Raw genomic sequence first — 27250 nt, forward strand, 5'->3', positions numbered from 1 at the left:
GAGACTGGGTAGTTGTGGCCTATGATGGAATTCACTACCCAGGCGAAGTCACAGCAGTAAATTTTGATGATGTTGAGGTCATGGTAATGCATCCTACAGTAGGAGGGAAGTACAAATGGCCAGCACAGAAGGACACAATGAAATATGCTTTTTTTGAAGTGGTGAAAAAGATTGGCAATCCTATACCATGTAGTTCTCTAGCAACAACCTTTACTTTTCCAGATTTGCAGTTCTAATTTTTCTGTTAAAATTGTGAAGTAATTTTTAATGCATATTCATTTTAGTAATAAAGTTTAATTTTTATGAGAACTGCAATTATTATTATTTTTATTATATTCTGTTTTTTTAACACACTAAAGTCTTCAGCATGGACACTGCGTCTTTAGCGTGAATCCTCAGCTATGCCACTGCTTAAGACTTACTTATGAACATTTTCTTGATCAAGTAAATTTTTTTCAGATTATTTAAACAAGTTTTAAATTCCCATAATTCAGTTCATGAAAATGCAGCCTATTCTGATAATCACCCATTGACATGTGTAAAAATAAAATGGAGTATCTGCTGTTGGCTCTTAGGCGAGAGAAACAGAAGATGAAAAAGTCACAAGGAACCGGAAAAGGTTAGTCTTAATGAAATATTAACAAGGTAGATATTTAAAATAAAATTTATTTTTAATTAATTAACAGATAGAAATAATAAAAGTAGTTGTGGTTACAAACAACTACTATTAAAAATGAATAGGTGTGATTTTAAGTAACGTGCGTACTAATTATATTAAGCATTGTGCGATTATTAACTAAACTTATTAAAGGACTGTAAATAATCACGTTTTTGTTACAGGTGCAGATGATGTATTCAAGAGCACATGGTTTGCTTTCGACAGTTTGAAATTTCTTTTGGACAAGAACAACCCACGCCAGACATTGAGCACGGTAAGTACATAACAACTTTAAGCATAATAATATCCTTGTTTGTTACCTACACACTTGGTCATGATTGACAATTGTTTATGCGTACTTCTCCTGCCACTCAACTCTTCCCTCGTTTAGGAAATAGTTACTTAGTTCCTGCCGTATTTCCTTAGCTTTTAAAGACGACCGCCTAGGGACTCTTCTGAGTGCGACAAATGATGCAGACGCTTCACTTGTCTGTACTCGCCAGCTTCCCTCAATCACCTCACCATTTTCTTCGACATCAAAGGTTCCAGGAGGCGTGTAACGCGAAGATGACAAAGGCTGTCGTCTCAAGAAATTATGTAGACATGACATACAATCGTCATCACAACTAGCTGAGCCTTTTCGGCTTCCAGAAGCATTGGTTTTCTAAAGACACGGAAAATAGACGATACCACACCAAATACATTTTCCACTATTCTTCGTGTTCTACTTATCCTGTAGTTGTAAATGCGCTCTTTAGACCCTTTGCGATACAACCCTGGGTATGGTTTCATCATATAATCCATCAGGACAAAAGCGTCATCACTAGTGGTATGAAAAAATGGTGTAACCATTTTTACGCCAAAAAACATGATAATTGGACTTAAAAATGACATAAAACGAAAATCCATTTTTTAAAATACTAAATGTGAAAAACAATCATTAAAACAACAATGACAAATACATTCTTTAGGTCCTATGTTTACTCGATTTAAAAAAAAAAAAAACAATTCACAGTACTGAAGTGTGTGAATAAGTTGCAATTTAATTGTAATTACCGTAGTTTAATACCGCGAACTAAGCATTCATCAAAACATAACTTTATACATAGTAAATTAGCTATATCGGTGAACATGTTTTGACGTAAAATTCTATACATATATACATTCTTTTATTTTTATGAATGCACTAATTTCTTCACATTTTTAACATTAATAAATGGTTAAATATCACGTTCACTGAGGTAACAACATAAATATTATTCTGTTTAAATGTTTGCTTTGTTTTAGCAGAATCGCCAACATACGAGAACACATAACTCCATGAAACTAATTTCCAAAAGTTAAATATTAATTCCATTTCAAACTAATTTCGCACGAGTTAATATAGGTTTAGTTTCTTCAAAACATAATACAATTTCATTGTCATTTTATTTTACCAGCACTTCTTATAGATACTGGTATTTTTATTACAATTTTGGCTTGGTAACATTGGCTACGCGTAAATACTGGCAGTCCTTTGTCACGTACACACGTTACGTTGCTGCTTCAAAACAATGCCGAAATTAAAGCCTACTGCCAAGTCCCGAGAAACAGAATTTAAATGTGAGGGTTTATATGCTTCTAACAAGATTTTATTTTGCAAGTGGTGCAATTTTCGAGTTGACCACGAAAGGCGCGACACTGTTGTAAAAATGAAATGGGAATAAACTTAGGGAAGACTAAGGTGGTGAGGTTCACGAGGTAGAAAAGGGTGGAGGGAAAAGTGTACTACTGGAAGGGACAGGTGATCCAGGAAGCTGAGGATTATAAGTACCTGGGAGTGATCCTGCAGAGTGACTTGGGGTGAGGAAAGCAGGTCAAGAAGGTGGTGAAGATGGGCAGGAGGGTGTTGGGGGTGCTTAGGACACTGAAAGGGACAGGTAGGAAAGTTAAGGAAAAGGCGTACGTGACATTGGTAAGGCCAGTGTTGGAATATGCCGCGGCGGTGTGGGAGAAAGAAATTGAGGAGCTGGAGAGGGTGCAGCGCAAGGCAGCGAGATGGATGACAAATATGTGGAGGAGAAGGGAAGGCGAAGGCAGGATGGGGGAAACACACAGACCATCGGTGATGATGAAGGAGCTGGGGTGGGACACGCTGCAAAAAAAAGGAGGACAGTAGAAAGGCTAGTGAGAATGCATAAAGTAATTCGGAGGGGGGGGGGGGGGGGCTGGGGAAAGCTGGGAGCTAGGTTGAATAGAGGGCTGTATTGAGGAAGGAGGGATCATGAGTGGAAGATTCAGAGGGAATGGAGATGGACAGAGAGAGGAAGGCAGGTATTCCTTGTGAGGACGGGGCGAGAGTGGAACGAGCTTGAGGGGAGGACACTGGATGTGGGAGGAGGGAAGGACTTACGAAGGTGGCTCCAGAGGGGGGAGGAGTGAGGGTAGTTGTGGGTGGGAACTCCTTGCCACCGGGCAGATGCCCAATTGCAGACTCCTTTCCACCGGGCAGATGCCCAATTGCAGGTGTATTATTATTATTATTATTATTATTATTATTATTATTATTATTATTATTATATGTCAATGGCAAACACCACATTAAAGTTAGGTTAGGAAGTGCAGCTGGTGCCAGCAGCAAACGTTTAGCCACGATGGAAGAAGTGACTACTGTTGCCAAAAAAATTAGAGAAGACAGAGAAAAGTTCATCATGAAAACTACATACGCGTTTATCTCTGCAAACTTTAGAAATTGGACAACAAAGAGTTGCGAGAATGGATAAATGAAAATGTTAGAGGAGGAGGGGATATTCCTTCTGCAAATTCGCTTCACCGATCGTATGTGCCTAAGTTAGCGGAAAAAATAGAAAGTGACCTCATGGAAGAGTTTAAAGATAAGGACATCTGTATACTTTGCGATGAAACCACTGACAAGGGAGGGAGGTGTGTCTTCAACATTTTGTTTAAAAAACTAGAGCCATCGAGTACTCAGACAACAAAACTTTGACGCCAACCGCCGGTGCTCCCTCTGGTCCGCAAAGGTCGTTATGCCACAACAACACGGGCTCCGAAGTGCGTCGAACACGCCCGAGCGTGATCTTCACAAAGTGTAAGAAAGTGCACCGCAACGAACACCGCGACGACGACAGCGCCCGGCCGGGTGTGGCAATGCGCCTAATTAAACACTTGATTATTTTGTTAATTAGAACAACCAAATTAATAACAATTTAAAAGAAGGGTTCATGTAAGGAAAATTATGTCTAATTGTCTTATAAGCATATGTTGTGTAATTTGTTTCTAAGTCCAAAACTGGTCGGGTCGGTTTTCCCGCGTTCCACGCGTTTAGGCGCGAGGCCGCCGGGCGGTCTCGCGCTCAGTCTTCATCAGGGGCTCTCAGGGGTCGGACGCTCCGCGAACGTCGGGCCAGCACTTCTAGTTTCTCTTCAACATTTCAGCAATAGTGTACGTTTCTACAAACCTTTCAATCAGCTCGGCGCCGACCCCACTTCAGTCGCACGATACTTCGTGCGACACTTAACTTAATAATTTATTCCCTACAGGGATCTTTAACTTAATACGTAAGGCCATGTACAGTTTAAGGACAGCGTAATATTGGCACGCAGTTTTCGGCTTCAGTAGCCAATTAATTGTTACCGTCGAGAATCTTGTGAAATACTGACTAACTTTCGTATTGTAACTTTTTCATATTTTAGTGCAATTTGTAACGTGTGTTTTAAGTGACTATCTTGCCATTTATTGGGGCTTTACGTGTACGCCGCACACTGACGTGATAGCGTAACTTTTCGAGACTTTAGTTTTTCGTAGCAGGCTAGGCTGCAAACCACCCTAATTACAGGGTTTCCGCTATTCGTTTACTTTTCTACATAATTTGTTGCAACCACAATTCCGTGACGGTGTACTGAATCTTACTCAGGGACACGTAGCCACCATTTCAACCCGTTGATTTCACTTTGCAATCTACCCTGGTCGCGCGTATTGTTCGCCCGCGTTAATACGTGTGTCACAGCGGTTCAACAACGGACGCGGCCAGTAACAGGACCATTCAGTGTATCAACGTTGAATAAAGTGCAGTGCTTTGATAATCTGTTTATTAATCATTTACAAGGCGTCCTGGGTGGCCTAAACAGCCCAGGTAATTTTTGAACGTAATTTTCAAGCTCCGAGACGCGCTCCTGCCTGCAGCCACGAGGCCGAACCCCCGTAAAACCCCTGAGATATTTCACATTATTAATAATTAATTTAAAAGCTAAAACCAGGCAGCGGGAGTGGCGTAATTTGTCGCCCAACTAGTGTGGCTTTCAAAAACGAACTTGGTGAACGTGTTTTGAACTATAAAGTACATTTCGGGACTATTTAATAAAGAACATTTATATTTTAAAATTTTTTCTACCTTCATTTCTTAACTCCAACGCGAGTCTCACGCCAAGGCGGCAGCGGAAGCCGGCGCGCCAGGTCACAGGATACGGCGCCGCGAGATAGCGACCTGAGACGGCGTGGCGAGATAACGACGGGAGATCGGTTTCGCCGCGACGCGATAACATCGGCATCGCGAGATACGGCCGGGATCGGTTACACGGCATCTCACCGTGATCGGTGACGACTCGGTACCGCGGGAACGGCGCGTCGCAACCGCGGGACAGCTGCTCAGCAGGGGGTGACGTCACAGACCCAGCCGCGCACGCATCACCGGGCTTCCGCGGGACAGGAGGCGTGGGAGCATGGGACACTGACCCGGGGGTGAGGGGAGGCGGTCCTCCCTACCTGCTCGCGCCCTATCATCGACGCCCTGATCCGTCGACCGGACAGACAGCCGCGCACAGCCGCGCACGCATCACCGGGCTTCCGCGAGACAGGAGGCGTGCGAGCACGGGACACCGACTCGGGGGTGAGGGGAGGCGGTCCTCCCTACCTGCTCGCGCCCTGTCATCGGCGTCCTGATCCGTCGACCGGACAGTCAGCCGCGAACGCGTAACAGGTCACAAGCCGATATGAACGGGGACGACCCGTGGGAATGTGCTTACGGGCGGGAAAGCACGCCGCGGAGACGGGCACCGCAAGACGTCCCGGGGACGAGAGTGACCAAGCCGCGAAACAGGAGCCACAGAAACTGGAATCGCGAGTAGGCGAGTGCGGGGCCGCGCAATGCCGCGGACGGGACGACGAGCTAGCCACGTGTTACCAGTGCGGCACGCTGCGTCACCGGACATGTACAGTCGCGCGAGAGTTTCTGGCGTTTCGGGACGGACTATTCATGTGCCAAGCGTGCGAGAGCAGGGCGATCGCGCCGGCGCCAGTAGCAGTCATGCCCGGCCCAGCCCGCGCAGGCGCCGGAATAAGACTTCCCGAATTCGCCGGGCAAGCACACGATAACCCGGGAGCATTCGGCCGCACCTGCCGAGACCGTTTGGCCCGTTACAGCGTCCCGCTCAATGAATGGACAGAGCGAGTGAGTGAACAGCTGAGCGGAGCCGCACGGGACTGGTGGACCATGGTCGGAGAAGGAGAGATGCCCTGGGACGATTTCATGTCCCGACTGGAAAGCCGTTTCGACGACGCGCGGGCACGCGCGCAGTGTCGACGTTCCCTGTTTTTCACCCCACAAGGCGACGACGAGGACGTGGAGGCGTTCATTCGGGCCAAAGTACGACTTCATCGCCGCCTAGCCACGGGCGGTTATCTAAGTGAGGCGCTAGGGATAGTGGTCGAGCTGATGCGGCGGGAGCTGCGCCCTCACCTGAGGGGGGCCACTGGTCGGGACCTGGAGGACTTTGTACAGCTGGCCAGGGAGATTGAGCGGGACGTACAAGCATTGCCGCGGCATGTGGCGCCGGAGGATCGACTGGCGGTAGTGCCCTACAGGGCCCCTGCGCCTTCAGACGCTACACCGGCGGGCGAAAGACGGGACCGCACTCCTCCGACGGCCGCACGCCGGCCCGACCAGGCAGCCCAGCAGACCTGACGAACAGGCGAGCAACACACACGGCCACCTAGGTGCTGGTACTGCCAAGGGGTGGTGTATCATTGGCACGAAGTCTGCCCCACCCGCGCCGCGCTGGAGCGGGTTCAGCGCTCAGGAACGTCGCCGGCAGGAAATGCCAAGTAGGGGGCAGCGTACCAGCGGGCTACTGCCCCCAGCTCACGGCCTCGTCACCAGAGACCAGGCCCGCCCGCACCGACTCGTCAACCGCCATATCAGGCGGTGGTGCCACGCACCACGTGTCGCCGCCCCGCCCCGGGTCGCTGCCGCGCCACGCCGACTCGTCGGCGCACCCGGCGACTCCGGCACCACCTGCGGGGCGCGACTACGCACCACCGCCACCTGTCACGTCAGGCGGTGGTGCCACGCACCACGTGTCGCCGCCCCGCCCCGGGTCGCCGCCGCGCCACGCCGACTTGTCGGCGCACCCGGCGACTCAGGCAGCGCAGACGGCAACACCAAACCGGCTGGGGCGTGCAGGGGGCAACGCGGAGGCGCTGATCCGTGTGCCGGTCCTGGTCAACGGGCGACCTGTCCACACACTGGTGGACACCGCGGCGAGCCATTCCTACATCGCCGCCCACCTGGTACCTGAGGCAGAGCTGGAGCCGGGGGAGGAGGACGTCCTCCTGGCCACTCGTGGGACCCGCGCGCTCATGTCTGGGCGCGCCCAGGTAACGATCACCATCAGAGATATGACTAGTCAGACCACTGCCCTGGTGCTGCGGGAGTTGAGGGACGACCTCATCCTGGGCCTCCCGTGGCTCGTCCAGGAGGACGCATCCATCGACGTAAGAGACGGTAAGGTACACGTGGGACGTACGAGTCGCAGGACGGTGTACAGCGTCGGCGGGGACAGGCCCCTCGTGACCGCACCAGCCATTACCATAGGGGAGTTGCGTAATGAGGTACCGAAGGAACACGTGGGCCGGTTCAATGAGGTCCTAGCGCAGCAACCTCAGGTGTTCGCGGCCGCGGACATGCTACGCCGCACCACGGTAACGCAGCACACGATCCCGACCCGTCCTCACGAGCCTAAATTCGTAAAACCTTATAGTTTCGGACCCAAAGAACGTGAGGCCATACAGGTGCAGATAACAGAGATGCTACGGGACGGGGTGATTGAGCCAAGCGAGTCGCCTTACAACTGTCTAGTGGTGATGGCGAAGAAAAAAGATGGCTCACTCAGGTTTTGCGTTAACTTTAAGCCCATCAATTCCGTCACCATACCAGCACCTCCACCTCTCATTAACATAACCGACGCTCTGGCGGGGCTGGGGGACGCCCGCGTCTTCACCTCATTAGACCTGAAGTCAAGGTATTGGCAAGTCCCAGTGTGCCCGGAGGACAGACCCAAGACAGCCTTCACTGCCCCCGATGGCCGCAGGTTCCAGTTCTGCGCCATGCCGTTCGGGCTGATGGACGCCCCCGCGACATTCCAGACCATGATGGTCCGCGTCCTGGATGGGTTCGTGGGCAAGTTTGCAGCGGCCTACCTGGACGACGTGATCATCTGGTCACGTACGTGGGAGGAGCATGCGCAGCATCTTGCCATGGTCCTCGAGCGGCTGGCCAGACATGGGCTGACCTGCGCGCCGCACAAATGCCACGTAGGCGCCACGGAACTTGAGTACCTAGGTCACATCGTGAGCGCAGACGGATGCCGACCCCTGCCAGCGCAACTTGACCTAATCGAGTCCAAGACCGCACCACGTACCCGCAAACAGCTACAGCAACTCATAGGTCTCCTCAATTGGTTGAGGGGCTTCATTCCCCACTTCGCTACTGTCACGGCACCAATGACAGCCCTTCTCTCCCCTAAGAACAGGTTCAGGTGGACGGATGAGGCGGACCGCGCGCTGGCTGACGTGAAACGCTTGTTCCGGGAGTGCCACACCCTCGCCCGCCTCCATCCCGAGGAACACGTGTTCCTGCAGACGGACGCCAGCCAGGAGGGGATGGGGGCGGTGCTGTACCAGGTGGGTCCGGAGGGGGAACGGCGCGTAGTGGAATACGCGAGCGCCAAGTTCAGTCCAGCGGCGCGCCGCTATCACGTCAACGAGCAGGAGTGTCTCGCGGTCGTGTGGGCGGTAGAGCGCTACAGACACCACCTGGAGGGGAGGCCGTTTACCCTGCGCACTGACAGCCAGTGCCTCAAGTGGCTCGACTCGGTACAGGGCCGCAAGTAAAAGTTCACGCGGTGGGCCCTGACACTCCAGAGTTTTGACTTCCACGTCGAGCACGTCCCGGGGCGCGAGAACCAACTGGCCGATGAGCTGTCACAACACCCCGACCCTAACACCGAGTATCGCGACGAGGGCAGCTGGGAGGAGCTGTTACCACCCGTAGGACACCCCGCGCACACTCCGGGGACAGACGAACCCGTGGTTCTGTACGCCACCGGGGCCAATATAGAAGCAGACCCGTCTCTCCCGGACACGCTCACGGCCCTACATCGTGTCGTGCTGGAGGCACAGCACGACGACGAGTCAGTAAGGGAATGGGTGGCCAAGTGCGGGGAGCAGGTGCAGCCGTACCACAGATGTGTGGACGGGAAGCTGCAGACCCGGGTACCGGGGAGCACGGAGGCCTGGAGAACGTACGTACCCGCGGCTGCCCGTTCAGCCATCCTAAACTTCTATCACGATCACGACTTGGCCGGCCACCCGGGAGCAGAACAGACGCGAGAGACGCTAAGCCGGGAATTCCACTGGTCCGGGGTTGCCGGGGACGTCCGCGACTACGTGCGGATGTGTCAGCTGTGTCAGCAGCGCAAGTCGCGGCGGGCCGACGGGGTAGAGCAGCAGCAGCCCCGCAGGCCCCAGGAACCCTTCCATACATTAGCCCTGGACATCATGGGACCGTACCCCCGCACGTCACACGGGAAAAGATTTTTAGTGGTAATTACCGATCTTTTCACCCGCTGGGTCGAAGCCTTTCCAGTCTCCAACGTCAGGTCGGGCACCATCTTGTCCCTCCTGGAAACGGAAGTTTACCCACGGTTCGGATTCCCGAAGGTACTGTTAACCGACAACGGATGTCAGTTCACCGGAGGGCGCTGGCGGGCTGGATGCCGCCAGTGGGGGATTCTACACCATACCACTCCTACATACCACCCTCAGGCGAATCCCACGGAGCGGAGGAACCAGGAGATCAAGGTTCAGCTCCGCCTCCGCCTCGGGTAGGACCACTCCAAGTGGGACATACATCTACCCAAATTGCTGTACTGCCTGCGCCGACGCACAAATGTGGTCACGGGTCACTCTCCAGCCGAGCTACTCCTGGGGCAAAACCTAGCCCTCCCTGGAGAGTGCCGGGTGGCCGCAGCGGCTACCGAGGACCTCTGGGGGGACGAGATCGCGGCCATGAGGGAGGAGGCACGCGCAAAACAAACACAGTTCCTGGCCCAGAAGACACCGCAGTCCACCCGCCCTCCTCCGCAACTTGAACCCGGTCAGTGGGTATATGTGCGGCAGCACCATTTGTCGTCGGGAAGGCATAATTTCTGCGCGGGGCTGGCCCCCAAATGGTCGGAACCCCGCCAAATTCTGTGGCGAACCGGGCCATCTACATACACTGTACGCACCCCCAGCGGGCGACCAGCCAAGGTGCACCGGGATGACTTGCGTCTCGCGGTACACGGCCCGGCCCCAACAGGTACGGAACCCCCGACTGATAGGCCACCGGACACACCTCCGAGCCCGACTCTGGGCCCGCCCGCACCGGACGTGACTAACCCGCGCGGTCATTACAACGGCCGAGCAACACCACCTTCACCGACACGTGGGTCAGGGACTGTGAGTTCCACGCCAGAGACGTCAGCTGAGTCTCCAAAAATCATGGACTCTCCAGTTCCCAGTAGTCTCCCACACAACGACCTTCCTCTGGCGGCGGACCGGGTGTCTCCAACTCCTCTGGACAGGAGGGGGGCGACACACCGGGTCCGGCGGCCGGACGCAAACAAGGCAGAGGACAAAGTCAATGAGCCCTGGTGGCCGCTGGACGTCAGTTTGAGTGAGTTCATGTTTACCATGTCCATTGAGGAGCCTACGTCAGAGGATGAGGGGGAAACGGTACAGAGGCGGTATCCGCAGAGGCGGCGGCGTTTGATGACCCGCACGTGCTGCTCACAACCACAACCGACAGTTGGAGACGCGACAAGCTCTAAGAAAGAGCGCACAGCTGAGAACAACAGGGTCAGTGGCGAAGGGGAGGAGCAGACACTTTTAGATTTTAGTGTTAGCGAAAATACCATTCCCCGCCCCCCGGTGCATTCACAGGACTACGTCACCGGAAACATACGGAAACAGGTAATGACAAGCGTCCAGGAGGTGACTAGCGCACAACAGGGAGGGCGACGGGAACAGACGACACCAATATTAATTCCTACCAGAGTATCTCGCCGTGTTCCACGGGTACCCACTCACTTAGGAGACTACTTTCTGGGGCAGATCATGGTGGCGGAGCCCCGAGGGATGATAGGGCGGTCTCCCACCCCAGCGAGGGAGGACCCACTCGCAATTTTCGACCCACTATTAGGCTCGCAATCACTAACAAATGAAAGCCCTCAGGGCCCACGATTCACACCCCTCAGACGGGCCACGCCAGATCATCCCCTGATTCTGTTATAAACGGTTTCGCTAGGTATGCCACACCCAGGTCCCCACCTTGCCTACCCCGCGGTGCATCGATCAGTGTACCTCTTCCATGCGTGTGAGGAGCAGTGTTGTTGAGCATAACGGCCTCATTGAGGGGGGGCATTTGACGCCAACCGCCGGTGCTCCCTCTGGTCCGCAAAGGTCATTATGCCACAACAACACGGGCTCCGAAGTGCGTCGAACACGCCCGAGCATGACCTTCACAAAGTGTAAGAAAGTGCACCGCAACGAACACCGCGACGACGACAGCGCCCGGCCGGGTGTGGCAATGCGCCTAATTAAACACTTGATTATTTTGTTAATTAGAACAACCAAATTAATAACAATTTAAAAGAAGGGTTCATGTAAGGGAAATTATGTCTAATTGTCTTATAAGCATATGTTGTGTAATTTGTTTCTAAGTCCAAAACTGGTCGGGTCGGTTTTCCCGCGTTCCACGCGTTTAGGCGCGAGGCCGCCGGGCGGTCTCGCGCTCAGTCTTCATCAGGGGCTCTCAGGGGTCGGACGCTCCGCGAACGTCGGGCCAGCACTTCTAGTTTCTCTTCAACATTTCAGCAATAGTGTACGTTTCTACAAACCTTTCAATCAGCTCGGCGCCGACCCCACTTCAGTCGCACGATACTTCGTGCGACACTTAACTTAATAATTTATTCCCTACAGGGATCTTTAACTTAATACGTAAGGCCATGTACAGTTTAAGGACAGCGTAATATTGGCACGCAGTTTTCGGCTTCAGTAGCCAATTAATTGTTACCGTCGAGAATCTTGTGAAATACTGACTAACTTTCGTATTGTAACTTTTTCATATTTTAGTGCAATTTGTAACGTGTGTTTTAAGTGACTATCTTGCCATTTATTGGGGCTTTACGTGTACGCCGCACACTGACGTGATCGCGTAACTTTTCGAGACTTTAGTTTTTCGTAGCAGGCTAGGCTGCAAACCACCCTAATTACAGGGTTTCCGCTATTCGTTTACTTTTCTACATAATTTGTTGCAACCACAATTCCGTGACGGTGTACTGAATCTTACTCAGGGACACATAGCCACCATTTCAACCCGTTGATTTCACTTTGCAATCTACCCTGGTCGCGCGTATTGTTCGCCCGCGTTAATACGTGTGTCACAGCGGTTCAACAACGGACGCGGCCAGTAACAGGACCATTCAGTGTATCAACGTTGAATAAAGTGCAGTGCTTTGGTAATCTGTTTATTAATCATTTACAAGGCGTCCTGGGTGGCCTAAACAGCCCAGGTAATTTTTGAACGTAATTTTCAAGCTCCGAGACGCGCTCCTGCCTGCAGCTACGAGGCCGAACCCCCGTAAAACCCCTGAGATATTTCACATTATTAATAATTAATTTAAAAGCTAAAACCAGGCAGCGGGAGTGGCGTCAACTTGTTGCTTCAATTATTCTTGACTCTGCAAATCATGCCACTTGTTCTAAAGCGATTTTGGATACACTAAATAAATATAAAGTTGACTTTAGTTCAATTAAGAGGCAGTCGTTAGTGACTCAGCACCATATATGACAAAGTGCTTTAGTAATCTTTCTGGCTTGCTAGAGCATGCTGTTCATCTTCAGTGCTGGGCCCATAAGATGCATCTAGTTGGCAACACTTTACAGGTCACACTACAGCTTCTGAACAAGGCAACATCAAGCGTAAAAAAAGCATTTTTGAACATGAGGAAAAGAAAAAACCACTACTTTTCTTTTTCATCGGAGAAGTATGAAATGAATAGCAGTAAAGTGACAGTTTTTCCTGAACCTGTGCTCACAAGATGGAATTCTTGGTATTGGTCTGTGATGTACATTAGCACCCATATTGATGATATTCTGGAGTTTTTTAAGGACTTTGATAGTTACTGTGATCTAGAAAATTCTGGCATACACTGGCTCACTAGAAGGAGTACTGCTGAACTGACACAAATTAAAATTGAAAGTGAATTTGTTTCAGTTAATGGAAAACCAATTGCAGAGCTGATAACATTTCTTGAAGGCTCTACATATACAACTTCACACATCCTATACTGCAAACTAAATGACTTAGAAATAAAACTGCAGTTGTTAAGTGTAGGTCAGATTGACCAGTTTTGTCCCACTATTGTCCGTTTATTTGAGCAACTATCTAGACTAAAGCAAGCTGAGGAACTCACTACACTGAAATCAGCAGCACTGCAGGATTTGAAGAAAAGTGATCCTGCTGGAAAATTATTTTCCAGTATTGGTAATTTGTTGAACCCCAGGAACATTGTCAAACCAGTTCCAGAAAACAAACAACATCAGCATGAAATGAGTAACATTCCATTCATCAAACATGTGGAGTTGCATACGTTTTTGGAAGGTTTTCATATTTTGAGGAAGACCGTCATTGAAGAACTTGGAAAATCAGACTGCTCAGATGTAGACATAGTGGCACTCTTATGTTCCTTGAAGACTGACTACAAAATATTTTCTTCGGAATGTTTGAAAGCTTTGTGGTTGCCTACCAACAATGTCGACAGTGAGAGGTCATTTTCACAGTATTCTCTAGTTGTGAGTGATCGACGCTGCAAGCTTTTGCCAGCAAATGCAGAGACTCTTACTATCATTAACTTTAACAGAGATTAAATGCGGATAGTGGTGAAACTATGTAAATTTATTGACTAGTCATAGAGTTAAAAGTCCATTTAAAACAGTTTAAAGTGTTTCCGATAGCATGACAGTGTACAGGGTTACAAATGAAAAATACTGTAGCGTTGGACATACCGGGTGCCTAAACCAAATGAAACGTTGGTGTTGATGATTAATCAAAAAAATAACAAATCTATTACTTTAGGGGGGGGGGGCTAAAACGTACACTTGCTTGGCTACAAAAGGTACTTTGTAATCAAAACTGTTCACAACCCGGGATCTTAAAATAATAGGCTCTGCCCCCTGTACAGGAGGTCTGGAGAGAGAAGGAATTACTTAAAATGAGTTAAAACTTAATTCTAAAGAAAGTACGTTTATTACACGAGACCTGAACCTCATACAAAATGTTGCTAGTCGATGAGAGAAAATCATGTAGTATTAACTTTTACATTTAAACTTAATAAATAAAATCTAGGGCAATCTGAAAATCCGTCTTATTAGTTGCTTTACAATTAAGTACTTTAACTTGAATCAACTAAAAGGGGATCATGATTTACAAACGCTTTGATCAACGAGCAGCTAGAGAGTATCAAAATCTTCTACGACGTTCTCTAAAGTTAACTTAAATATTATTTTAAATTATCTAAGGTCAAAACGTAAAACTATACGTCCAGCATGAGGTCAGCAATATCCGCTTAGGTCCGACCTCTTCAAAAATAACTCAAACATTACTTCCGCAACCCCAACCAACTTTACATGAATGTATTGCTGTTCCGGGGCATAGCCTCCGCCTCAAAGAACCTAACATCCTTAAACCCTAACCAACTCGTTGCCACTGGCGAGAGGCATAGCCTCCCCCAGAGTGAGCACCGAGCTACCTCCAGCGGCCGCTTGAAAACCCTCTCGGCCCCGCCGACGTTTCCAGAGAATCCCGGCCCGCCACCCCCAAATTTCGCAATTAGGGCCCGAGCCCGCTGAACGAGCACCGCACTGCGACCTAGTTACGCCAGCAGACCGCCGCTTTGCGAGGTCAGTGGCCCGCGCGACTCATGAGGAATGTGCAGCGAGGGCAAACGGCACGCCACCGGCCGGTTGCCTACGAAACGAGGCCGCTCTCGCACGAGCGCAGCGACCAACCCACAGCTTGCGCCATGAAAGACAGAAATCTGTATTCTGGAACGCGACAATACGTATATTTTTATCCTTATTTTCTGCTGCAAATTCCTATTAAAACACAAAATACCAAAATTGTTGACTTTGGAAACGAAAGTGGCTAAATTATTAAACCATAATTTCACACCCCTAGTCATCACCTACGAAAAAAAAATGGAACACATTTGTTTGAAACATTAGTAAGAGGTTTGGGATGAGGAAGGTTTAACAATTTGTTTTTTATCAATGTATTTTAGTTTCAAAATGCTGACATAAGTAATTTATTAACTTTAATATGTTAAATACAAAAAGGTGCTCTTATTTTACATTTACTTACAACTTTGAAGTATGGCATGACGAAAAAGCTAAAAACTATATACAGAGCTTGTGATTTGGTGTGCGTAAGTTTATTGACAACAAATACAAAATAATTGTTTGCAAGTTTTTAATTCAATCAGTTTCATGGCAAGTTAACGTAAAAGTTGTGATGCACTTTCAATAGCAGTAATATGGGTATAAGTTCCGTATTGCCTATCCATGTTTATCCCTCGGTCCCAATTGCATGATCGTGTTCATTTTGATCCTGTGGAACATAATGCTTGCTTTTTTTTTAATGTTAGTTTGCTGAACAATCCTTAACGTAATCCAGACTTGTGATATAACGGTGAACAATGATTTAAGTTGAATATAAGATACATTTTCCTTTTTATTAAATGTCAGATCATAATTAATTATAATATCACAGGTTTTTTGTTTTGAGCAGAATCCTTCGTCATACTAATTTAAAACAGCAAGCATCATGTGCCACAGGATCGTTAGTTAAAGGATCGTGCCATCAGGTTGGGTGAATATGAATACGTGATACAGAACCATTATCTATGTTCCCACCTATAAATGTTTTTTTTTTTCTCTCAATAACTTGCAAGGTTTTCCTGTTTAAATAAAATTTTAAAAAATTAAGTGGGTTCTGTTATAAAATTTTTCTGTTTTTCATGGTGTAATTTAGTTTTTCCTGTAAGTGTTTTAGTATAAAAAGATAATTGTTATAGGTGGTGTCTCAAGAGCTGGCCGAACAATTGCAACAGTATGTGCATTCAACAACTCAGGGAAAACACACTTAGTTCTTTGAAGTGGGTGGTTGCATTGACTGCACTCACGTGGAGATAAGCAGCCCAGGAGGTCAGTTTGCAGAGTTGTATCAGAACCGCAAGCAGTACATGTCACTGAATGTCCAGGTAATTCATGTTTTTTCTAATGTTTCTGTTAAGTAATATGTATGTGTGTGTATGTATATTGAGTCATTGATAGCTTTTTACTTGTGGCAGTTTTCTTCTCTACATAGTTTGTGTTAATGTCTTCAACTGACATACTGTTTCAGGTTGTTAGTGGACCAAATCTAGAAATCCTGAACATTGTTACAAGATGGCCTGGAAGTAACCATGCCAGTAACTCCTGCAGAAATCCACTACAACGTTGCACACAACAGGACAAGAAACCTAGTGGAACGATTGTTTGGTGTTTGGAAGCGAAGGTTTGCATGCCTTGGGCATTGGCTGCGAACAAAGCTCCAGACATCAAGCACAGTTATTCTCGCTTGTGCTGTGCTGCATAATGTGGCAGTTTGACATGGAGAACCTCTGCCGCCAGTAGTTGATGTGAACCATCTGCCAGCAGTGCATGTGGAAAATGTAGCGCCTCACAACAACCGTGGAGCAGCAATCCGAAGACGGTTTATTTAGTGACATTTCAATTACAGTAGAACCCCCATGATACGTTCCCGTTTCATACGATTTCCCGTACAATACACCATATTTCTTAGGTCCCGTTAGAACACTATACTTCCAATGGTTTATATTCCCGCAATATACACTAATCATTTAAATAATTTCCCGCATCTTACATTTTTCTTGCAGGCGCAACAGGTGAAAAAATATACGTTTTAGGCCAGTTTTGAAGGATAAAATCAACATTTTATTGTAATTTTAAACGGAAAACGTATTTACGACTGTTGTTTACAACTTAGATTGTAAGAACCAAAACAAACTACGGGCCATAGATTGTTATATACTCGAAGACTTTGCACCGAGACGTGAACGTCTATGACTAGCAAACTTCATCTATGACATCAGATATTGCCCTACAATTTTAAGCAACCATAAACGAACCACGGGTGGACTGTCTTGGATTTGTGTATACAATGTTATCCTTGTTACACAAGTGCGACTTCCTTTTGTTTTGTTTGTTTTCCGATTCCGCCTAAGTCTCGTGGTCTCGTTTATTCTTATACATATTTATCAATGCGTGGCTAAATACTGTACTTTTGGATATTTTTATTTCTATCTCAAAATATCTGTTCGCGAATGGAACCTTCAAAGAGAAAAAGAAAATCGCTCACAATAGAAGAGAAGTTGGATATTTTAAAGCAGTTGGATGCGCACATCGGCACACGTGTATCGTTTGCAAATAAGCTTGGAATACCAGTGTCAACGGTAAACACCATTGCTAAAAGCAGAGCTGCTATTGAAAATGTTGCTCAAAATACGGGACCAATGGTGAAAAAAATCAAGGCAATAAAAGCATCTCCATTCGAAGAACTTGAAACCATGGTAAAGGAGTGGTTCATCAACACACGTGCAGCGAACCTTCCTGTAGATGGCAAATTACTACGTGAACAAGCCCTCTACATGGCATCCCGCCTCGGCATACGAGATAATTTCAGTGCTTCGAATGGCTGGATTGATCGTTTTAAGAGGAGACACAATATTGTGTACAACACAGTGTGTGGTGAAAGTAGGAGTGTTGATCCAGACACAATCGAACACTGGAAGGACAAGTTGCCATCCCTTGTGCGCGACTATAAGGCCTGCAATATTTTTAATGCAGATGAAACTGGTCTTTTTTATAATTTACTGCCTAGTAAAACTTTGAGTATCCGAGGAGAAAAATTCCATGGTGGCAAACTCAGCAAGCAACGACTGACAGTTTTGCTTTTCACTAATTGCGATGGCAGTGAAAAGTTGCCACCTATTGTTGTTGGAAAAACTTTGAAACCCAGATGTTTCAAAGGTGTAAAGACTTTGCCAACAAAATACTATGCAAACAAAAAAGCATGGATGACCAGGAACTTGTTTAAATTGCAGTTAGAAGCATTAGATGCCAAAATGGGTCTACAGAATCGAAAGATTGTTCTTTTTATTGACAACTGTGCTGCTCACACTGACACCATTGTACTCAGAAATGTCACAGTTTGCATGTTCCCCCCAAACTGCACTAGTGAACTGCAACCACTAGACTTGGGCATTATTCACAGCTTCAAAGCCAAGTACAGGAGGAGGCTTGTGCAAAAGGCACTCAGCATGCTGAATTCTTCACAAGATCCCAGCACAATGAAGATCAGTGTACTAACTGCTATGCATTATATTGCATATGCTTGGCTTCAGGTTGACCAAGGAACAATACAAAACTGTTTCAGAAAAGCAGGATTTCTGCAAGAAAACATCACAAATGAGGAAGTGGTCATGGTTGAAGATCCTGAAGTCAGTTCTGTCCAGTGGGAAACGTTAGGCACTGATGTTACTTTTGAAGAGTTCGTGGATATTGATAATGGGGTTGTGACATCAGAAATACTGTCTGCTGATGACATTATTGACGAGCATTTTCCCCAAAATGATGTTGCAGATGAAGAAGAAGAGGAGGAAGATGATGCAAGACCAGCACCAACCTACAGAGAGGCAGTGGATGCACTTGACACACTTTCTCGTTATTTACACAGTGTGAGTGGAAGTGAACATGTGTTCACAAACTTGTACAAAGTTGAACAACATGTTGAAGAACTTGCCAATTCTAATAGAAAACAAACAAAAATTTCAGATTTTTTTTCTAAAAAGTGACTCTTTGTTCAGGCCTATTGCAATTTCTTGAGATTTTGAGCATATTTTCCTCAGTAGTTGATATATATTTAGTGTAATTTTTTTCTGAGAAGTATATAAGTCAGAAGTTTGTTTCCTGAAATGAGTGAGTATAACTTTTTTTTTTTTTTTTTTAACATTATTTGGCTTTACTATCACTGAGTACTTATTTATGATGTTAAACTGCTTCATATCCAAATATTTCACCACCAACATGTACAATTAGATATATAAATTGTTATTTAATATAATTACATAGTTCAAATTGTTAAAAAATTCCAATTTTACCATTTCCCCCACCATACACTTTCCCGCATCATACACCTTTTTTGTGTTCTCCGTAGAAAAGTGTATCATAGGGGTTCTACTGTATTTATTTCAGATGAGCCTTCCATGGTTTAATAGGCCTCTTGGGGAAACTCTCCATGTAAATAAAAAAGTTAACACATTGGGCACTGTACCTCTTCAGACCCGTCTCAAAGGTGATGTGGAAACCATTGCACAGAGAACCGTTCCAATGGATCATGGGGGAAAATGGTAAGTAGCCTTAATGTTTATTTTTGATAGCCCTAAAATATTTCAACAGAAGTTAAAATAGATTTTTATTTTGTTTTCAATTTCAAACATACACATTTATAATAATATTTACTAACCAGTGATGTGATTGAAATTATACGTTTAAGTACAGTTAGTTGGTGGCAGGGCATTAAAAAAACCAAGGTCCATAGGAAATAAATAATGTGTGTTATCTGGAAAAAATGTAACATAAAAACTCTCATGTCTGTATGATAGATAAGTTAAAATGTTAAGTGTATATGTACATGCTATATTGTGCTTGTTGATATTATTATAAAATGGTTATCTGTGTTATAATTACTTAGTTTCATACTAGAATCTCAATTATGATGACTGATGCTTGGACAATTCTTGTATAAAGTTCAAGGGTAATCAAATGTATGGTCAATATTTACTTACTACCTACTGCAAACAGTGGATCAAAGATAGTGTGGGGGATATCTGTGAAAAAGGCTATGTGAAGGCAATATGATGCACTCATGTTGGCGTACCCCTTCATTCCTTCATGAAATATGGCTCATCCTTCATCACAACTAAGCATGCAACTGTGAATGAAATGCCTTACATCACTTTTGTAAATATGTGTGTTACATGCTAATTACCTACAAATTTTAATAAATATTTTTTTTTCCCTCCGTATACAGAGTTTAAAGAAGGGAATACAATTTGTAGAGTAACAGCTACAATGATAATATTGAATTTATTTTTTCAACACAATGCTGCTTCTAGAAAAGTATGTTGAGACGTTTATTAAAATAGGTTTTGCTACAGTAATGTGTAAAAATAATGAAAGATGACTACTATGAACAACATTCTCTAAATGTTAATGGTGTTATATTTATAATCCAATTATTTTTTCAAATGTTTTTGCTCAGTATTTTTCTACTATTTATGTATCTTCTAATTGTACCACTTGATTTCTTGTCTACTTAGTTGTCAGCGACTATGCCCATTCTTTCAATTTCTGGTTTCCACATTACCTTTGAGATGGGTCTCAAGAGGTACAGTGCCCAATACGTTAACTCTTATTTACACGGAGAGTTTCCCCAAGAGGACTATTAAACCATGCCAGGAATACTGAAAATGATATTAAATTTTAAAGATATTTAAAGAAAAATATTATTTTCAGTATTCAGTTTCTTCATTCTCAGCAGATATTCTTCCTCTCTGTTTTTCATTATCTGCATGTGAAGCTCTTCTTCCCTGGCTGCAGCTCTACAATGTTCTATTAACTTTAACTCATGAAGTTCATCTTCATGAGCAATTGCTTTTCTTGCTGCCCTCACTTGCAGCCTGAGGTGAAGCTCCTGAAGATTTTGCAGCTTCATATCACACTTTTCTGCAGCATCTACTCTGGCAAGATGGCGTTGAAGCTCGCGGTCAATTGCGCCATCACGACCAGAGGAAGGAACTGCTGATGGGACAGGCTTGCTTCTTGCATATGTTGGCACAGCTGTTAATGTTGGCCTTGCATTTGATGTTGATGGTGACGAACAGGGTGCTGCAGGCCTTTCTGTGACTACTTCACATGTGCCCACATCTGATGCAGGCATGCTGCTTGAAAAATAGTCATGATCAACAGTGTGACATGACTCTGCCACTGTTTCTGACATTTTACATGTATTCTCTGTGAAGATCATGTCAGAGTCACCAGTGTTGCTAAGGAAATGTTGAACACCAGACAGTGCCACCTCCAATTCTGGGTCCATTTGGGTTTCCTGAACAAACGGACCTCCCCCAGTTGACATGCGCTGCCTGGTGTTTGTGGCCAAAATTCGTTTTATTTTGGCTTTCTCATTCTCCCAGCATTTCTTAAGCTGAGGACCAGCTCGCTTAAACAAAACATAATACAGTAAATCCCTTCAGAAGAAAAAGAATCAAGAGTAACCATCTTTAGTTAATAGTAGATACAGATGCACTAAAAACACAAATTATTTTTAAACCATGTTGGGAGTTTATAATTAAAAGTTTAAAATTATCCATGCATAATTTTAATGCTCACATGTGTTGTACATTGTTAACTGCCTAGATCATAGCAAGCTTTGTGTACATACTTGCATCAGCTCATAAATTTTATTTTAATGTTAGTGCTTTTCTGGGGAAAAATATTAACTGAAATTGGTGGATTTAAATGTTCTAATGCTTACCCACCCTTTAAAAACAATCTTAAAACTACTACTTCTCTAAAAGCCACACTTTTCTGAGTTTAAAGTGCCACAAACTTCTACCTGTCTCTTATAATTACTTAAGAAAAAAATATTAACTGAGATAAACAACACATAAAAAGCAGTGCTTTGATAACCCTATGAAATTAACTTTCACAATTCAAACCTGAGCAATAAAGACTTCAGTTAATATGTAAAAGAATAAATTCAAGTCCACTTCAAATGATACTACCTTTAGTAACAAATTAAACATGTTTTAACAAAAAAAAAAAAAAAAAAATTTAGGTTTGGTTGGTTAGGTTAGCTATATAATAAAAATTTAATTTAAATAATTTTCAATGAAGAGGAAGTAAAATTTTTCAATATACACATGTGATAAACAATTTTTTTTTAACATACCTTCGAAACTTCGCCGAACGAATTGAAATGCTTAGCGATGTCTTCCCACGCCTTCTTCTTTGAGGCAATTGTTGAATAATCAGTTTTCTTATTCTCCAAAATACTTGAAAATTCCTCCACTAGAGAGAACAAGATTGTTTTCTCACCAGCGGAAAACTGATCACCAAGCCTCTTACCAGCACAAACTGTTTCCATTTCCATCGTAATAATAAAGCTAGGTTATTGAAACAATATGAAATCAAAAACAAACAACCAATGCTTCCGTACCGGGAATGAGCGACGTCATAGTTTTAGATTATTCCTATTGGTCGAAATTGATGACGTTTCTTTGACGTCATTGCATTCGGTTAAACTCGGCAAACTTCGTTATCTAGTGGCCTCTCGCACTAGATGCAATTAATCCCGGCCAGGCTGACACTAGAATATTTAAAACATACGGAATATAGTGGTAATGGTAACCTCCACTACAGGAAGTGGTAGTGGCCACTAGATTTCTAGTGGATTCTGTGCATACGGCCCTAAGTATTGAAATAAATCTGTAAACAAAAGTTTCAATAAAATAAAACAATTATGTATAGTTATAAGTGAAGTTTTTTAACCACACAGAATTCTTATCTTTGCAGGTTGGGCAAGTGTAAGTGGAAACTTCTGGGCAAATGGGTAGGTGCCTAACATGTTGTGCACACTTGTGTACTTTTCCTTTGTTTTTTCTTGAAAAAACAAACGAACAAATTTAATTGATTTACTGATAAATATGAAAACGACTTAGGCGTGCGGGAAAGAAGTGAAGACTTAGGAGTGCGGGAAATAAGTAAATTAGCCTTAGAAATTAAAAGATTTGATATGAAGCTTACACAGTATTACCCATGAAAATAAATCAAATGTAGCTAAGAACAGCAGGGACAGTAGCAATATCTGATCTATATTTTAAGTGAAAAAATAGCAGTTGAAAACACCTGGTGAGTGTTGTTTTATTCTATTTGTTTTATAACTGTTTTTAATATTATTATTTCTATGCAGAAATAATTAATTGTGAATTTATTTTTTTGAGATGCAGAACAACAAGACACCAAATCAGGAGATTTTTCAGGGAAAGCACTGTTCCCCATTTGGAAAATCTATTAGAATAGTAGTGCCACAATATATCTAAATTTTATTTGCTTGTACCAGTGGCAAATAAGTACTTGAAAATTCCTGCTACACAAGTAGCAAGCAAGGAAATACAATAACTTCAAAGCGAGAGAATCCCATGCTACAACAAATGGCACAACCAATTTTCTTGCAATGAGAGGCTTTGAGAACCCTCAAGTTCATAAAATTAATTTTGTATAAAATCTTACATTTACATTGTAATAAACATTCAAATTATTTCGTCTTCTGTAAAACCTGCAAATACAATGACAGCAGTTTCATTGCCTATCTTTAATTTAATGAATGTTTACAAATTATTTTGTTCCATTACAGTAATATAACAGTAAAAATAAAATACTAAAAGTTGTTTGTTTACTAAAAACGAATAAATATGTACATGAAAAAATAACACAAAAGAGTTTCAGCTTTGGAATAAACTAGAACTCCACTCTACTTGAAAAACCCCATCTCACATATTTATAGTCATATCTTTGATTATCTATTAAAATGCAAAAAGACTTTTTTTATATATAAAATAATACATATTTTACGTCTGTTTGAGTTCCAATTACTTCAATGATGTTTACAGTGCCTTATAAATATTATTACTACTATTTAAATTGAGTTATTAACCAGAAAATAGCAGAAAAACAAAGAAATAAAAAACTTTTTTACCAGTGATCCCCTTGAAAGTATCAATAAGAAAATTCACTGTTATTTATTACATACCAAGAATTAACATCACCAAATCAGCCAGCTGAGGCAGTGTAAGACAATTCTTCAACAAAGCAGGCAACTGTGAGTATAACTTTGATTCATCAACATCCATCATCCTGGAAAACAAATATATGAAATTCAGTTAACTGTAAAGAATGGAAATTATACTTAATATTAGTAGAGAGAAGAAAAAATACACTGTGATTTTTGAAGAGAAGAGGCAGTGATGTAGTAAGGGTTATGATTTTGATTATTTTAACTCACACAACTCAAAACCTACGAGCACAGTCAGTACCCAAAATATTCAAACCTCAGCCAAAATCTTGGTTGTCCCTTTGCCTTAAGCCTCTGCATAACCTTTATAGCATTCTGAGTTCAACTCATTACATAAAAATGAATTAAGTTTCAACAACATCTCATCAACATAAAGGTCATAAAAAGACTTTGAGGATTAAGGAGATGAAAAGAAAGCATTTTCGGAATGCAAGGGAGCGGGAAATGGGAATATCTCATCAGTGCAATAAAACGTCCACCACGTTTCTCACTTGCGAAAAATCTGGATGCGACCCTGCCAGGAATCTAAAACGGATCACCTTGGTAGGAGGAGAGTTATCAGACTACTTAACAATCGTGGCCCCAGGTGGACTTCGTACCTTATCTAAGGGAAAGGAAAAAGGTACCAATTATATATGATAGGATGTACACTAGGCGCAATATAACTCCGAGCTTGAGCTACGTCACACATGAGGAGTGTTGACGTCAACACGTGTGGGGGGTCGGGTGGATGAGGAGGGGGTATAAGCAGATACGGCGACCTTGCACAGCAGGTAGAGAAAAGCAGAAAACATTGACCACTTACCACTGACGTTCCAAGCACTACCTCAGTTCTTCAACGCCACTGACTGTTCCATCCGAAGAGTCTGATAAGTAAACGTCACTGCTGTCACTGTTTGCATCACCTAACTGAACCATCGCTTTATCAATTTCAATGTCAAAACGCACATCCTTATCCCAGTATTCGTTGTCGAGTGTCTTGACGTGATTGCAAATCGGTATCCAATCTTCTGGACCCATTCGGTTAAATATTTCCTCGCAAAGTTTTTTTACATTTGCCAAATTGCAAGTAATATTTCTTGAAGCGACTTCTCCTTTAACTTTAGCCCATATGCTTTCTATCGGATTCAAATCCGGATGATAAGGGGACAGACGAAGTAATGTGTGGCCACTATTTACCAATAGTCTGTCTGCCGAGTACTGCACTTGCGAAGGTTTGTGCATGTCGCTAGTAAAGGAAATATTCTCCTTACTTAACCACTGCTGCATTTCCAATTTTGTCGAGCTGGAGGTAGGCGTTTTATTTATTTTTACATTGTGATAGGGAGCATTATCTATCACAACAACACTGTTTGGAGGAAGATTTTGTATTAATTGTTCGGTGAGCCATTTTTCATATTGTTTGTACAGTCGTGCGAGACACACCCGTCGCATTAGCTGTTCTCAGCTGTGCTTTCTCTAGTGAAATAGAGGGTTCCTGCAATCGCGCTTCATTTTCCATAAACTGCAGAACGTTATAGACGATTTTCCGCGCCTGCGAGTGCAGTTTTTTACTCTTAACTTTTGAACACTGGAGGCATTTTATGTATAAAGTTGTACTTTACTGAAGTACTGCACTACATATGTAACACTGGCTCTGAACAAAAGTGATACACTACATGCATACAAACCTCAGATCCAAACTGTAAACGAAAACGTTTAGTAAGTACCAACGTATTCGTCGGATTTCACCGAAGGACTAAGTTTTCACTCTGTGCAGTAGCGTGTAGCCCCTGTTATCAAGTTACGCATTATCTCTCACTGCCGCGCCACGTCTGCCTTCTCCAGTGTCGGGACTCACATACACACAACGATTTTCTAACCGTCACCCAGGCTTGGAGTTATGTTGCGTCTAGTATAGTAGTTACAATGAGCTGAAATGGACATAAAATAAAAGAGAACTGAGAAAGTTGTGGAGGAAAATCTAGACAACATAAGCGATTCATTGAAATTTTTCAGTATTATATTAGCATTAACTGGCCCACACACATACTACACACAGCACATCATAAAACCTTATGTTATTGCAAAACTTCCTAACACTGATGTGGTATCCGTCTTTAAACCGTATTTCAAAAAGTCACACATACACACATAATCATTAGAATATTAAAGGGAACCTTATTATAATTTTATGCATTTAAAAATTTTAAGAGTGCATTTTAATATATACATTTTTTTTTATATGTCCTGTTTTCATTAGAAGAATTAACACTAAGATTGTATTTACTGTGTACTGACTGTACCTATTGACACAATCCATTTTTAGTTTTTGGTGTTAATACTTTTGAGGATGTATGATTAATTTGGTGTACCTTTACAATTGAACGAGCAAACTTGTATATAAATATATATGTACTAGCATTCTAGAAAATAGCTTTAAATATTTTTATGGTGGGGAAAAGTCAGTCTACACAAGTCTCAACTATAACGCTAACATTTAGAATTAAAATTATTGTAAAGAAATATTTTGTATGTATGTCATTGAGACATGTAGAACAATAAATAACAAATATTATGCTAAAGAGATGTGCATAACTTTAATTTTTATTTATTAAAAAAGATTAACTACTTTGCTCATATGATACTTAGGCCAGTTTTTTTTAAAACTAAGATGAGCAAATGACTTTATACCAATTAGTTTTTTATCTTTACAAATAATCTGTATTTTCAAGCACAGATCCACATCAATATGCCAACAAAACATCTACAAAAACAAAAATTTGAATTTTAAAGCTTCACAGACAATAAAAGCTAACTAAGAAATATTTATAGTTCAAATCTTTTCCAAGAACAAAACCAATTGTGACAAAGCTACTGAAAGTGTAAACCAGAGGGAATGATTACAAAATCTAGTGGCTAGTGGCTCAGCATACAACCAGTGAAAATGTCAACTAACCTGAGTGACAATTGGTAGATCTAAGACTGAGTGTATTTCAGAATTATACCCGACCCAACTATAGCAGCAGTTACAGTAAAAGATAATGTGACGCCAGACATTGCAGCTTTAAAAATAACTAGCTTATCAACATAAAAATGTGCTGTTTATGTAGATAGATGTGCCACACCACAGACCTTTTAAAATTTTAGGTATCCACTGAAAAGTTTGTATTTTCCTGAGGAACATCTTTGTAATAGCATAAATCACAATTATTTTTATGACTGTTGTTTGCATGGACAAATTGAACTTTAACCACCATAAT

The 27250-nt window shown here is 43.6% G+C and overlaps 1 protein-coding gene across 13 annotated transcripts in view; it reads right to left on the minus strand.

Annotated features, from left to right (window-relative positions):
• The window catches only part of LOC134527573 (protein HGH1 homolog), a 118775-nt gene that overhangs the window by 56507 nt on the left and 35018 nt on the right, over nucleotides 1–27250 (minus strand). For 10 of the 13 annotated variants that reach the window (XM_063360367.1, XM_063360373.1, XM_063360368.1 and 7 more), the window contains one exon: nucleotides 23967–24070. In XM_063360367.1, coding sequence (XP_063216437.1) covers nucleotides 23967–24070 — 104 coding nt within the window. Of the gene's footprint in view, nucleotides 1–23966; nucleotides 24071–24813; nucleotides 25922–27250 lie in introns of those variants that run through there. The other 3 variants (XM_063360371.1, XR_010074222.1, XR_010074221.1) reach the window with 3 other exon arrangements.

The sequence above is a fragment of the Bacillus rossius genome, chromosome 1, assembly GCF_032445375.1.
Source record: "Bacillus rossius redtenbacheri isolate Brsri chromosome 1, Brsri_v3, whole genome shotgun sequence".
In the NCBI taxonomy this organism is placed as follows: Eukaryota; Metazoa; Arthropoda; class Insecta; order Phasmatodea; family Bacillidae; genus Bacillus; species Bacillus rossius.